The 14,454-nt window shown below is 39.4% G+C and overlaps 1 protein-coding gene and 1 non-coding gene across 2 annotated transcripts; one reads left to right on the forward strand and one right to left on the reverse strand.

The window, feature by feature from the left end:
• Positions 1–2,801: 2,801 nt before the first annotated feature.
• Positions 2,802–2,872, reverse strand: TRNAG-GCC (transfer RNA glycine (anticodon GCC)). The gene has a single exon. It is a non-coding gene; the product is annotated as a tRNA-Gly (tRNA).
• A 5,138-nt stretch (positions 2,873–8,010) lies between these two features.
• On the forward strand, positions 8,011–9,198 carry LOC149011031 (uncharacterized). Its single transcript, XM_089162550.1, has 2 exons — positions 8,011–8,237; positions 8,475–9,198. The coding sequence occupies exons 1-2, from the start codon at positions 8,011–8,013 to the stop codon at positions 9,196–9,198; spliced, it is 951 nt and encodes a 316-aa protein (XP_089018676.1).
• Positions 9,199–14,454: the final 5,256 nt, after the last annotated feature.

Consider the following 14,454-nt stretch of genomic DNA (forward strand, 5'->3'; position numbering starts at 1 on the left):
GGGTTTACCCTCTAAAGTGTATCAAAGGTGGAGCTATTTCATACTCTTAGTAATAACCTCTCATGGAAGTTTGAAAGCTATTCGAAGAAACTTCTGAACCATACAAGTGGGGAAATACTCTTGAAGTCAACGGCTCTCCCTTCTACAAATTATACCAATTTTCCATTTCAAGATTCCAAAATCAATACACAACAAGGTGAAGTCCAAGGTAGCAAGGTTTTTTTGGGGAGGTAAAGAAGGTAAAGCTACTATTCACACAATGTCATGGAAGAGGGTATCTAACTCAAAAAGCAATGGGGGAATAGGTTTGAGAGATCCAATCCTCCATAACTGAGCTTTGCTTTGCTTTGCAAAGTGGCATGAAAATTATTCACAGATCTAGAGACAGACTGGGCAAGATTTAAAAAATAAAAAAATAAATAAATAAAATAATATATATATATATATATATATATATATATATATATATATATATATATATATATATATATATATATATATATATATATATATATATATATATATATATATATATATATATATATATATATATATATATATATATATATATATATATATATATATATATATATATATATATATATATATATATATATATATATATATTCCCCAAAGTCCCTTTTCTTAAAGCTACATATGGCACAAACCCATCGTGGGCGTGGAGAAGCATATTGGAGGGGAGGAAGGTGCTCAAAAATGAATTATATGGAAGATCGGAAGAGGTAATTTAATTAACATATGTGAGGAGCCATGGGTGTTGGGGCTAAAAGATTTCAGGATTGCATCTCCTAGTGACCCAAGTTGCCCTTTAATGGGTGGAAGATTATTATAGCAAGATACAAGAACTTGGGATCAAGAGGTGATAGCGAAATTTTGAATGTTTGAGGTTATCGAAATGAAACATACTTGCGAAACGAAATTGACCAATTGACCGCAATTTCCACAAAGTTTTGGTCAAAACATATGAAATTTCAGTTGAAATCTAAGGAAATTTTGGAAATAAGTGAGAATCCCACTCAACAAAAACTTGATTGATTTTAGTGGTATGAAATTTCAGTTGAAATCTAAGAAATTTTGGAAATAAGTGAGAATCTCACTCAACAAAAACTTAATTGATTTTTGTGGAATGAAATTTCAGTTGAAATCTAAGAAATTTTGGAAATAAGTGAGAATCTCACTCAACAAAAACTTAATTGATTTTTTTGGATGACATCTTCTCCTGCCGAACCCATCAGTTGTACATGCTACTAAATAGAGGATATGGGGCTTCTTCTCTCACGTGACATATGATAGGGTTTCTCTTTGCTTTTTTGTTCTTCCTCTTAGTTTTGTATGATTTCTTGATGTATAATGGCTACTTTAAAAATTTTTTTTTCCTTCCTATTTTGAGGTCTCCATTGAGAGATCTAGCTTCAATTATGGCTATTGCAAAACTATTGTAATATTTTAAACGTCTCTATTATAATGCATTGAGCTCCATCTAAGCTTTGGAGACATCCCTATTTTCGCCGAACACTATCATTAAATTTTGTGTATTTCTATATGTTATTCATGCTTTACATTCGTTCTAGTACGAGTATCACTTGCCCTACCATAACAATGGTATTAGAGCCAAGGTTCTAGGGTTTCTTGGGCGAGATTTGATTAGTCTTTGTTCTTGTTATAGAAGACATATTACAATGTTTCTTGGTATTTGATGTGGATTGTATATATTGTACATGCTTTATTGGCCTCGGTCTTGGCCAATCATGTGCTAGATCTGGTGCTTGTTAAACCATAGATATTCAGGGGTTGGAGGCTCATTATTTTTCAACCTCGAGAACTAGTAGAGTGTGAGAGTGGATTTAAGGTAATTAATTAGGGAGGGTGCTACTTCCAATGTGTCTACCCAAAACCCTAGGTTGGTTCATAGCCAAGGGAAAAACCCTAATTTTGCAGATTTGAGAGTTCCAGGGGAGTTAATTTCTTCCTTAGAATCCTTCATGCAATTCAATCATATACACACAGAATATCAAGTCTAATATATGAGGTTGCTTTAAATTTTGAATCAAGATAATTTATATTCGTTGTCTCTTATCACATTTGATTCTTTCATATAACTACTTTACCTCTTACACATAAAGATGCATGCACATGAGAGACCTTAAAAAGGGAATAAGGCAAGGTGTATATTGTGGTAGATGCAGTTTCAAACATCTCTATTGTATTATAACTACTACAGTGAAAATTTAAACGCAGGAATGCAAAATATTCTCTATTTTAGCATCTGTTTTTTTTTCCTTCTTTCCCACAAGACTATTATTACATGGGGAGATAACAGCCTGCTAAAGTTTCTGGCCCTGGTTCAATGATACCATAATCTTTAAGGATCTATATATAGATTTGGCCATTTTTGTTTTGGGGGGTAAAGGCTATCTTTATCTATAATCTGGACTTGAAGTTAGCATACGTAAAAGGTACACTGCGAAATTTCGCATTCTGCTTGACCTGCGATGTAGCAGATTTACTGCCATTTTTGCTAATGCTAATAACTTAAACATTGTAATAGTTCATAGTTTTGTGATGCTATGAAACAGATCAATAGTTGCAACTGTTTACTGCCAATCTTGTCCACCAGATGCACTAAAGCTGCATGCAGAAAGGGTACTTAGTGCATGTAATGCAAATGATTGAAGATTGTAACCACAATCAAGTTGGCAAAAAGAACTTTTAACGTAACTCCAAACCAAGTAGGCAAAAAGATACAACCACATGCAAAAATAAAAGAACTGAAAAAATGATGCACCAGCCGGGAATCGAACCCGGGTCTGTACCGTGGCAGGGTACTATTCTACCACTAGACCACTGGTGCTGTTATTTGTTCATAAATTTCAGTTTTGCTACAGATTCGATTCGAAAAATGACGGATTTTTTTAGAATGAAACAGTTCGGCAGATTCCCACATGTGGGTAATCACTGGGATTTCATCACTCCTTGATAGGCTGAATCGAACTCCAGGACATTTTCAATGAAAAGTTCTTACTCTAGGGGTCTTTTCTTTTAAGTGGAGACCAAACAAAGGTGAGTTTTCAATGTTCAGGGAGGTTTTGTTTGCCCAGGGCTCCTATAGATTTCCAAAGGGGGGGTGGGGGGGGGGGGGAAAGAACTATCTCCTTGCCAAAGCTTCAAATGTCCTCTCTTTACCTTTGTGTTGGTGTTAAAAATATGGTCTTAGCTCCTTGGATAGTACTTAAACCAAACCTTGCTCCCTGCGACCAAAAGAAGGTGAAAGTGGGCCGCCTCTGAGGAGGGGAATCCACCTCCGACGATCGAGTTAGTGTAGGCCAACCAACCAAAGACTCCGTTGAGAAATTGAGATTCAAGGAGATGAAGGGAATTAGGTTCATCAAGAGCAAAAGAATGGTGGTTGGAGTGTTCAGAGCTTAGCCCTTTCGGGCTTGATGAGGAATTTTATAGCTGATCCATACCTCAAAAAGTAGTGGAGGCTTCTCATCCCTTGGATGCTTATTTGATGAGATGGAAGGTGGAGATGACTTCATGTACTTGTGAAGATCGACTAGACAGATGATTTGACCACCTGTCCGCTATGCCATCCTATCATGGGATGGGCCGCCGGACAGAGGGGCTGACAGCACTAGGCTCGAGGGAAACTCTGTATTGGACAGAAGCTTCCATTTCCGCTGCGGGATATGTGGGATCCTTCAAATGTATGGAGCGTGGGACAGTTATGGAGTCCTTCATCTTCGCCGAGAAGTCCCCCACGAGTACAAGTACTGTGCTACCCCTGGCTTAACCCTTTCAATGGGTCTTCCCGAGAAGTGCCATATCCTGAAAAGTCTTTAATGTGCGGCTCTGGCCTAGCACATGAATCTTTGGTCTGACTCCACGTGGCTATCCCCAGCTCGTATGATTTTGGTGGATAACCTTTGTTATACTAGATTTCCCTAAACCCATCAAACTGAAATGAACCATTCGGTTTGGAGCATGACCCGGTTCAGTGAACTTGGAAGGAATGAGTTAACAAATGCTTTTCGGAAAGTGACTTTTCTTTGAGATCATCCTCGTGGCTCCACCACGTGGAAATGAGGACATGGCGGCAAAAACATCCAAAAAGGAGCCATCACGGATGTTACTTCTCGGCCAAATTTGGGAGAAGGCGTAAGATAAATTGTGCCTGACCACAAGCACATAAGAGCATTAAATGCCTCATTTCTCTGCTCTACTATCTTAAGTATTTAATGCTCACTAGAGGGGAGTTAATCCATCCTGATCTCCTTGGGACTACTTCCTAATGATCTATTTAAGGGTGAACACATCAAATCAAAGATTCATATCACTGATAATATCTAGGGCTTGGTGTACAAGACCTTAGCTTCTTCAGGAAGATTTTAGCCTTGGCTTCTCCCATAAGTTTGGTGTGACGGTCAATCTAGACCCTCAATTTCGAATATGCCAATCTAAGGAGGAATGTTAGTCTTCTCCAAAGAGGTAACTTGAATCCTGTAAGTGTCAAAGATAGAAAGAAGAAAGGTAAGACAAGAGAAAATATTGCATTAATTCTCCTACAACTGCCTAAAGTAGAGGAACTGTGTGGTCCAAAATATGACTAGATTGTCTAAGGTGACTTTCCGTCCACATAGGAGGCCCACTCTTACGGTTCTTCTTGTTTGTAGATAAATGGTTTGAAGTTGACTTAGGTTCTCTTTGAACGAACTCAAAGGTAGAGCATATTTTAAGATCAACATTTGGCACCGTCTATGGGAAAGATTATTACTTTCCTTTTGTGTTTTTCCTAGTTGAGCAAAGATGACTAGAGAGAATTCAGATAATAATGGTTCCAAGTTTTAGGGACATCCATGTGGGAAGAAGAAAGCCAATAGTCAAAAAGAGGGAACCTCAAAAGATACCTCCAATTGTCCATCACATGAGATGCAACCCCTTGAACAGGGAACAACAAAAAAATATGGCACTTCCTTTGCAAGGGGCCACTTCAACCCTTGTATATGATCCAGTTCAAGCATAGGCCCTCCAAATGAAGATGATGGATATGATGAATTTCTTCCAAACAATGGTGAGTCAGTGGAGCCAGCTCATGCCTCCGACAGGTCTAACTGTTGTCTTGCTTGAAACATTGGTTCCCCCCCCCCATTGATCACCAAAATGGGGCCTAGGGAGATGGAGTACTTCATCTCCCCACTACTTTAGCCAAGAACAGGATAGATGATTGTAGGAAGGATCATCATGAAGTGGCCCATCATTCGGCTTTTGACAGAATAGATACTCAGCATGGTAGACATTCATTTCTCAAAGCCACAGCGAGAGGGGGCCAACTACCTAAGGCTAGAAAGGCTCCTAAGGAACGTTCAACTGAGTCCAATGCATCTATGGCAATTGATGGAGGTTCTAAAGCTCCACAGGAAAGACGGGATGACAACTTATAATAGCTAATTAAAGACATGAATGATCGTCTTTATTAGCTGGATAAGAAGGTCCCGGACGAAATACAATTGGTGCTTAATCAACATCCTTTTGTTCTTGAAATTATGACAGCCCCATTACCTGTAGGTTTTTGCATTCCTACCTTTACAGTATATGATGGGACAACAGATCTAATGGCTCATATTAGTCATTTTAACTCCATCATGATGATGTGTGCAAGAGGAGATGCTATAAAGTGTAGATGTTTCCCTACTTCCTTGACAGGTCTAGCCACAACCTGGTACTCGCGTCTGCCTAAGCACTTGCCTAAGCACTCCATCAACAATTTCATAGAATTAGACTATGCCTTTGCAGCTCGCTTTAAAAGTGGGATCAAGAAAGACAAGACAGGAGGCAACCTTCTAGTATTAAAGCAAGAGCGTATTGACTTTATCTGAGAGTTCATAACTCGTTTCAACAACATTTCTATTATGATCAAGGACTTGGTTAATAAGGTGGCTTTCATCACATTCAAGAGCGCTATTACTAATAAAAAGTTGGTGACTTCCATAGTGGAGAGAAAGCCCAAAAATCTAGTTGAACTCCTAGATTTGAGGTGTGAGATGGTAATGGTAGAAGAAGTCTTCGAGGCGAATATGAGTGATTATAAAGATAGAAAGGAGCCCTTCAGCAAACTGTTCGCGAGGAGAGCTTCAAGCCAAGACCCTCGAGAAGAGAGCAGAAAGGGAAGCAAGAATGGCAAAGCAAGCGCATTGATGATGAGGAGGAGGAGGCCTTCACTCCTCTTAACTGGTCACAATTTGTCATTTTAATGCAGATCTGAGATAGGGTTGTTGAAGAGACCCGAAAAGTCACATGCTAGGTTAGAAAATAGAGCCAACATGACAAAGTACTATTTCTATCACAAGGACAAAGGGCATCACAGTAATGATTGCCGCATGCTCAAGATTGAGATAGAAAAGTTAATTGTCAATGAACACTTGAAACCAGTATGTAAAGTCTAGTGGACAGGGAGAAAGATCCCCTTCGAGAAGATGCAATAGAACTCCACCCAGGCAACAAGATGAATCTAGAGGTAAGGCTCCAGCAACTTTGCGAGATGAGGATCTTCCTAAGAACAATACAATCTTTGGGAAACCAACTCTTGAGTCCTTCCACCAAGCAAAGAGGAGTATGAGTGTGATAGGCGCTGTTGAGCCCTCCAAAAACATATATTTTACTAATTGTAACCAATCACCTTCATTGAAAATGAGTTGGTGGATGTTCGAACTTTGCATGATGGCACTGTTGTCATCAAGGTCAGACTGGCCAACCATATGGTCTATAGAGTGTTGGTGGACACATGATCATCAATAGATATTTTATCTTTAGATGCTTTCTGCCACCTTAAGATAGATCAAGAGGCCTTGACCCCAAGCGCAACCCTCCTTTATGGGTTTGTCGGGAGTTCAACCGTTGTGGAAGGGAATATCCAGCTTGATCTGACGGTGGGGACTTACCCTTGCCAAGTGACATTGCCAATTGTGTTTATGGTTGTATGCAATATTTTAGCTTATAACATCATTCTGGGGAGACCAACTCTGAGTGTGTTAGGAGCCATAGTTTTCCCCAGGTACATGATGATTAAGTTTCCCACTAAGGAAGGTGCAGGGCGTCGTAAGACTGATCAAAGGTAGTCCAAAAACTGTTATTTCAACTTCATTCGAAAGCAACCATCAACATCAGTTGGTGGCATGATGTTGATAGTAGAGGTACGTGATGATAGAGATGAAAGCCAAATACAGAGAGGAGAACCAATGGAAAGCCTTTAGAGAATTCCTTCAAGTGCAACCAATCCAGAGCGAGGGCACCATGATAGGTTTTGAACAAGGAGAAGAGTTCAAACAGAAGCTAGCAGCATTTTTGGCACAAAATGCTGATGTATTTGCTTGGTCAGTGGAAGATATGCTAGGTATTGATCGAAACATAGCTGAATATAGATTGTGGATTGATAAAGGCACACCTGTTATCTAGAGAAGAAGAAATTTCTCTCTTGAGAAGCCTCAAGAGATTCAAATGGAGGTTGATAAACTGGAAAAATCTGGTTTCATACAACCCATTGAATGTCCCACAGGGCTGGCAAATGTAGTGATGTTGAAGAAAGCAAATGGGAAGTGGAGGATGTGTACTGATTATATAGATCTAAATAAACTGTGCCCCAAAGATTGTTATCCCCTTCCTAGAATTGATCTATTGATCGATGCCACTGTTGGTCACGAAGTATTAAGCTTTATGGATGCTTATTCCGGCTACAACCAAATTCTTATGAATCCAGATGATGAGGTCCATACTGCCTTCATTACCAGCAGAGAGAGTTACTATTACATTGTCATGCCATTCGGTCTCAAGAACGTTGGAGCCACTTATCAATGGGTTGTGAAAAAGATTTTCTTCCAATAGATTGGGCAAAACATGGAGGTGTACATCGATGACATGTTGGTGAAAAGTCTAAAGCAGCGAGATCACATCAACGATTTGGCAGAAGTGTTTGGGGTACTCAAAGTGTAGAAGATGTGTCTCAATGCTGAGAATTGTGCCTTTGGGGTTTCATCTAGACTTGGCTTCGTGGTTTCTGAAAGAGGCATTGAGGCCAACTCGGAGAAAATTAGTGCCATTCTTGAAATGCAGCCCCTAAGAACAACGAAAGAGATTAAATGTCTAACTGGAAGAATAGCTACTCTTGGCCACTTCATTTCGTTATCTGGAGACAAGAGCTTGCCTTTCTTCACAACCTTGAAGTCTATCAACACTACGAATGGGCTAGTTTGGATTGAAGAATGTTAGAAAGCTTTTGAAGATCTTAAGCTTAAGTTGAGTTTCTCACCTTTTCTTACATGTCCACTCCCTAGAGTGGAACTTTTCTTGTATTTGGCAACTTTGCCTAATGCTGTAAGCTCAGTTTTAATTCAAGAAGAAAAGGTCATCCAAAAGCCTATTTATTATGTGTCCCATGTCTTGCTTGTGTCTGAGTCCAGATACCAAGAAATAGAAAAGCAGGCCCTTGCTGTAATGGTATCCATTAGGAAGCTCAGACCATATTTTCAAGCTCACCAAGTAACTATCTTAACTAATGTTCCCTTAAAGAAGATCCTACATCAGCCAGATTTGGCAGGAAGAATGGTGTTATGGGCAATAGAGTTGAGTGAACACCACATTGATTTTAAACCAAGAACAACTATCAAAGGCCAAGCTTTGGCTAATTTCGTGGTGGAATCCTCTTCTGGATGGACCTCATTTCCAGAGTCTGAGACATCCTCAAAAAGCTGGACAAATTTTGTAGATGGAGCTAGCAATGCAGCAGGGAGTGGAGCTAGTCTAGTATTGCAAAGCCCAAATGGCTTCACAATTAACTATGCACTTTGTTTCACTTTCCCAACAACCAAGAACGTAGTGGAGTATGAAGCTTTGGTGGCTGGTCTACGATTAGCAAAGTCAGTATGTGTTAAGAGCATTGCAGTTTATAGTGATTCACAACTTATAGTGAATCAAGTTCAAGAAACTTATGAGGTCAAAGAAGGAAAGATGTCTCAATATTTGGCTAAGGTTAATGAGTTGAAAGATCACTTCATAAACTTTACCATCAAACAAACTCCCAGGGAAAGCAATTCTAAGGCTGATATATTGGCTAAATTGGCCTCTGCTGGATTTGAAGATATAGAGGCCTCAGTCTCAAGAGGGGCTTCAGGAACCAAGTATTGAAGAGTTATAATTTATGGATATAGATGAAGAGGCGCCATCTTGGATTGATCCTTTAATCTCTTACCTCTAGTATGATCATTTACCCAAAGACAAGGAGCAGGCTTATACTATCAGAAGGACAGCAGCTAAATTCATGATGGTGGAGGGAGCTCTCTACAAACGCTAAATTGAGGGACCTCTCCTGAAGTGCGTAGGATCATCAGGAGCCCAATATGACTTGGTTGAGGTACATGAGGATATTTGTGGAGGACATATGGGGGCCAAGGCCCTAGTTTTCAAAATTCTAAGGCAAGGAATTTATTGGCCAACCATGCTTAAGGATGCTCAAGATTACATGAGAGGCTGTGTACCATGTTAGGGCCACTCTCCTGTACAGAGAACTCCAACAAGTCCATTGGTCTAATTCTGAGTCCACTTCCTTTTGCAAGGTGGGGGATGGACATTTTAGGTCCCTTCCCCCAACATCAACAAGCAAAAAGTTTCTTATAGTTGCTATTGATTACTTCACTAAATGGGGAAGCCGAACCTGTAGCCACCATAACAGAAAAGCAAATGGAGAAGTTCACTTTGATGAAGATCATTTATAGGTTTGGTCTTCCAAAGATACTTATAACAGACAATGGAACTAAGTTTGATTATCCATCTTTTAAAGAGTTTTTCTAGAGGTATCAAATTTATTTAAAAAGCAGTTGCTTATTCACAATGTAATGGTCAAGTTGAAATCACCAATAGGACCTTACTTGATGGAATTAAGAGACGATTGGATGAAGGCAACAAGCAATGGTTGGAAGAATTGTATCATGTCTTATGGGCCTATAGGACTTCTTCAAAAACTCCTACAAGGGAAACCCCCTTCAAGTTGTCTTATGGTTCTATTGCTTTGGTTCCTGTTGAGGTACTGGCAGGTTCTCTTAGGTCATCCCAATAAAATGAGGAGGCGAATGAAGAAGGTGTTAAAGCTAATCAGGAATCTTTAGAAGAGGTACGAGAAGCAACTTTTAACGGAAATGTAGCTTATCAGAAGAGGGTTGCTAAATATTATAATTCATGAGTAAGAAGCAAGACTTTTCGGAGAAGTGACTTAGTGCCTGCCAATCTAACATTTCTAATCCAAGGTGGAGAAATAAGTTATCTCCACACTGGGAAGGTCCTTATCTAGTGATTCAAGAGCTTCAGTCAAGAACTTACAAGCTGACAGACTTAAGGATCGAGAAGCCACTTGCGTATGCATGGAATTCCATGCACTTGAGAAAGTTTTATCAATAGAGTTGTGATGAAAGACAAGTTACTTTTCGATACCTATCTCTCTCTATGAAGTGACTATTCGAAATCTCACTAGGTATAAACACATGGTGAAGTTTGACTCTTTTTCCCTTATTATGTCTTGCGTTAGTCTGATAATTATCTAGTGAATCAAGTTATCTTGTTCAAAGAAGAAAAAGCAATCATGATGCAATAGGGCACTGTCATGTTAGTGTGATTCACACAATATTCATAGAAATCATCAAAGGTCTGTTGATATTGAAGTGTCAATTGAACAAGGTGTGCTTTACAATGAGGAACAAACTTTACATTCCACAGAGAAGTATAGATAGAAAAGAAAGGCAAAAACAAAGTATAACAAGGCATAGAGGTCATTGGTTGATTATTCAGCAGGAGCAGGAGTATCAACTGTAGGCACATTGGTAGGAGTCTCTTTAGGTGCAGTTGGAGGTGCTGGCTCTACCCCTTCCTCAGGAACACCTTCTTCCACTATATTTAGCAAAGAAGTGGAAGGAGGCAAACCATCAGGGAAGGGGTCATAAGGTGTTGGGGAGGAACTTCTTTAGAGGTTAGAGGGGCTGAACTTGATGTAGCGTTTGAGAGAGTCAACTAGTTGAAGACCAGGATGTCCAATCTTGCACATGTACTGGCATCAAAGGGAAAGGGGAAGAACTATTTGAGGACTTCTTCAGGAATCTTCTCTATAATTGACAAGGCAGTGTCCAAGCCCTGCACGAAGCTTGGCATGGCAATCTTAGTAATCTCATCTTTGTAAGCTTGAGACTTCTTGAAGTAGTTCAATGCCTTCCCCCCCCCCCCCACAAGAGGATGCCAATTTCCTTAGATCAGAGACTTGCTTATGAACAGCCTGTAGCTCTTCTTCTAAATATTTCTTCTCAGATTCCAATCTTTGTGTTCTGAGAAGTGACATAAGCATTCTCCCTCCAGAGTCTTCCCACCTGAAAGATCAAGATTCTCTACAACCATTACATTTTTGGCAAGGATTGATTCAGCCTTTGCTTTGCAAATAGTGCAGTATCCTTGGCCTTGAGAGCCTCAACTTCATCTTTTTAGGCCTCCTCTTTCCCCTTCTTGTGGTATCCGATGTGGGTTTGAAGTTCCCCCACCTTCTTGTTTTTTACCTCTAGCTCTTTATTAGCCTCTTCCAGTTTAGTTGACGAGTCTAAATATCTCGTTGTCAACTCAACCAGCTCCTTCTTGTAAGCAACAACATCCCTCTTGAACTGGGCCACCTTAGCATCTAGTAAAGTCCATTCCTAATGGTTCCCTGGAAAAGACAATTCCCTATTGCTCGATCCTTCACATAAAACAAACCGGGATGAAACTCAATGTAGCATTATTGTCACAAGTAAACTTGGAAACTGAAAAGGTTCTTTTGAATGGAGGGAACATGAAGAATGCTATTGAGAGAAACATGAGAGAGTTGTGTAGGGAGAGAAAAAGTACCAGTGTGAGTGATTGGCAAGCCTGTACCATTACCTACTAGAACCTGATCCAAACTAGTGTAAAGGTGAGCCAGTTGAAGATTGTCAAGGGCATTGGTGATATGATGTGTAGCCCCAGAGTCAGGATACCATTTTTTGTCTGTATAAGGGCCTCTAGAGAGTTCGGAAATATGCACAGAGGGGGGAGCATTGGTTGTACCTTGAATAGCATGATTGTAGCATTGATAAAAATCATGAGCTTTATGGCCGTGACGATCACAAATTTGGCAAGTAATGAGAGAGGATTGTTGTTGTTTGTAACCACCAGCGGAGGGTGGAGTGGCAAGAAGAGGAGGACGATAGTTAGAGGAATGTCCACAAGAAACTCTACATTTGTAGTGCGATCAACCCCTAAAGGGAGGACGATAATTGCAAGCAGTAGCAGTCTGAGCCAGATTAGCGAAAGGGAAAAAGGAGTCATAGGCTAAGTCATCCTTAAGACAAATTTCTTGAGTGAGTAACATTCCTTTTAACTCAGCAAAGTGACAGGGACGCCACGAGTTGTAATAGAAGTAACAAAGGCCGAATAATCAGGGCCCAATCCATTGAGAACATCAAGACAAATATCATCATCTGAAATAGTCTTACCGGCAGCCGCAAGTTGATCGGTAGTATGCTTAATACGAAGAAGATAATCATGAATCGTACTATTGTCGCATTTCATGTTTTGTAATTGAAGGCAAAGTTGCATAATCTTTGCTGTAGAAGATGTAGCATAGGTAGATTCAAGATGAAGTGAGACTGCTCTGGCCGTAGTACATCCAACAATTTAAGCATGGACAGATTCTGTGAGTGAGCAATAAACCAATAGATGAGAAGTTGGTCCTGATGAATCCATGAATTATAGGCAGGATTCGGTGTGCATACAAGAATGGAGTCTTTTTCAACGACTGTAGTTGCAAGAGGACAGATGGAGGAGCCATCCACAAGAGAAAATAAGTCATAAGTCTTCAAGAGAGGAATAAGTTGCGACCTCCATAGTAAGTAATTGTTGTCGGTGAGCTTGATGGCCAGGAGATTGTTAAGGGGGGGAGTGAAGCAGGGGGGAAGAAAAAATCTGGTGCTCTGATGCCATGTTAAAGAAAGCAAAAGAGAAGAAGAGAGAGAGAGAGAGAGAGAGAGAGAGAGAGAGAGAGAGAGAGAGAGAGAGAGAGAGAGAGAGAGAGAGAGAGAGAGAGAGAGAGTTTGAGTGTGCGTATGAAAAAGCACAGAAAATAGTAATCACAATGATTTACAATGAATTAGTACATAGCTTTATATAGAAACAGAGTCCCTCTTGATAGTGTTCTTGGAGTCCTTCTCTGTATAGTTCTAGGAGTCTTGTGGCTGTGGTGCTAGGACTCTAGTGTTTTAGATTACATAAAATATTGATTAGGAGTTTGTACCAATCAGTTAGTATCTCCTTTGGGTTGCCTAGTGTCTTTGTGAGTACCAATTGTAGAGTTCTTCTTGTATGTAATAACTGGTGTTTGATCAACTATGGGATTTCTAACATCAGTAGAAATCTTGGAAGTTTGATTAGTTGTGGAACTTCTAACCGTAGTGAAACTCTTGGAAGTTTGATCAGTTGTGGAACTTTTAACAGCAGTGAAACTCTTGGAAGCAATCCTAGCCGCATATGCTTGAAATGAAGTGGCGGCTAGGATGTTGGTTGATTTTCCAGATATATCCTTAATAGTTTATATATATCATACTATTATATAAAAGCATGTACTCCTCTTTTTTTTTTATGACCTTTCTATCTTTCTCTTTTATTGAAATACCAATAATTTTGTATTATTATTTGTTTATTTACTTACTTTTACAAGGATAATTTGGACATTTTAGTCATAAATCATTATCAATTTATCATTAATTTTAATCCCTCTCTAAATTCTCTCTCGATTTCTCTCAATCTCTCTCAAAGTCTCTCGGTCTCTCGATCCTTTCAATCTCTCTCTCAAACTCTTAATCTCAGTAGTGTCTCTCGATCTCTCTGAATCACTCTCAATCTTTCTCTTTCCCTTTCATCTGATTTTTCTTTTTTATCATATTATTGTTTCAGTTGGTTGCAGTTTGTATGTGGGCAAAGCATAACCTTAACTATACGGCACATGCACTCATCATATCTGTAGGTACTATTAATATCGTTATGCAGTTTTTATGATGTATATTTATTTTTTAGTGAACATGGATGCTGGATGACCCCCCCCCCCCTTTTTCCAGTTTGTAAATACAGACATTTAGGAGGTCGGCTTGAATGTCTGGAAGGGAAAAAGAAATGCTTATGTCATATTCAATTAAACAGATTTAACTAAAGTAGCTATGGACCCCTGTCAACTGGGATAAGCTAGGTTGTTGTTTCAGTTAAGTAAAGTAGATTGAAAATATTTAGTTTCGTGTACAAGTAAAATCTTGTTGGACTGCTGGTTTTGGATGAATTTGTAGTTTCTGATTAGTATATTACAGTTAGGGAAGGATGGCAGTCTAATTACATAACTTGATATTG

Source organism: Hakea prostrata, chromosome 7 (assembly GCF_041222555.1).
Source record: "Hakea prostrata isolate BN-2017 chromosome 7, UWA_Hpros_2, whole genome shotgun sequence".
Classification (NCBI taxonomy): Eukaryota; Viridiplantae; Streptophyta; class Magnoliopsida; order Proteales; family Proteaceae; genus Hakea; species Hakea prostrata.

Bases quoted from the DNA above. Each gene is read 5' to 3' on its own strand.
- LOC149011031 (XM_089162550.1), top strand. From the start codon at position 8,011: ATGTGTCTCAATGCTGAGAATTGTGCCTTTGGGGTTTCATCTAGACTT. The intron at 8,238-8,474 runs GTCTATCAACAC...GTCTGAGTCCAG, and splicing joins CCTTTCTTCACAACCTTGAA to ATACCAAGAAATAGAAAAGC.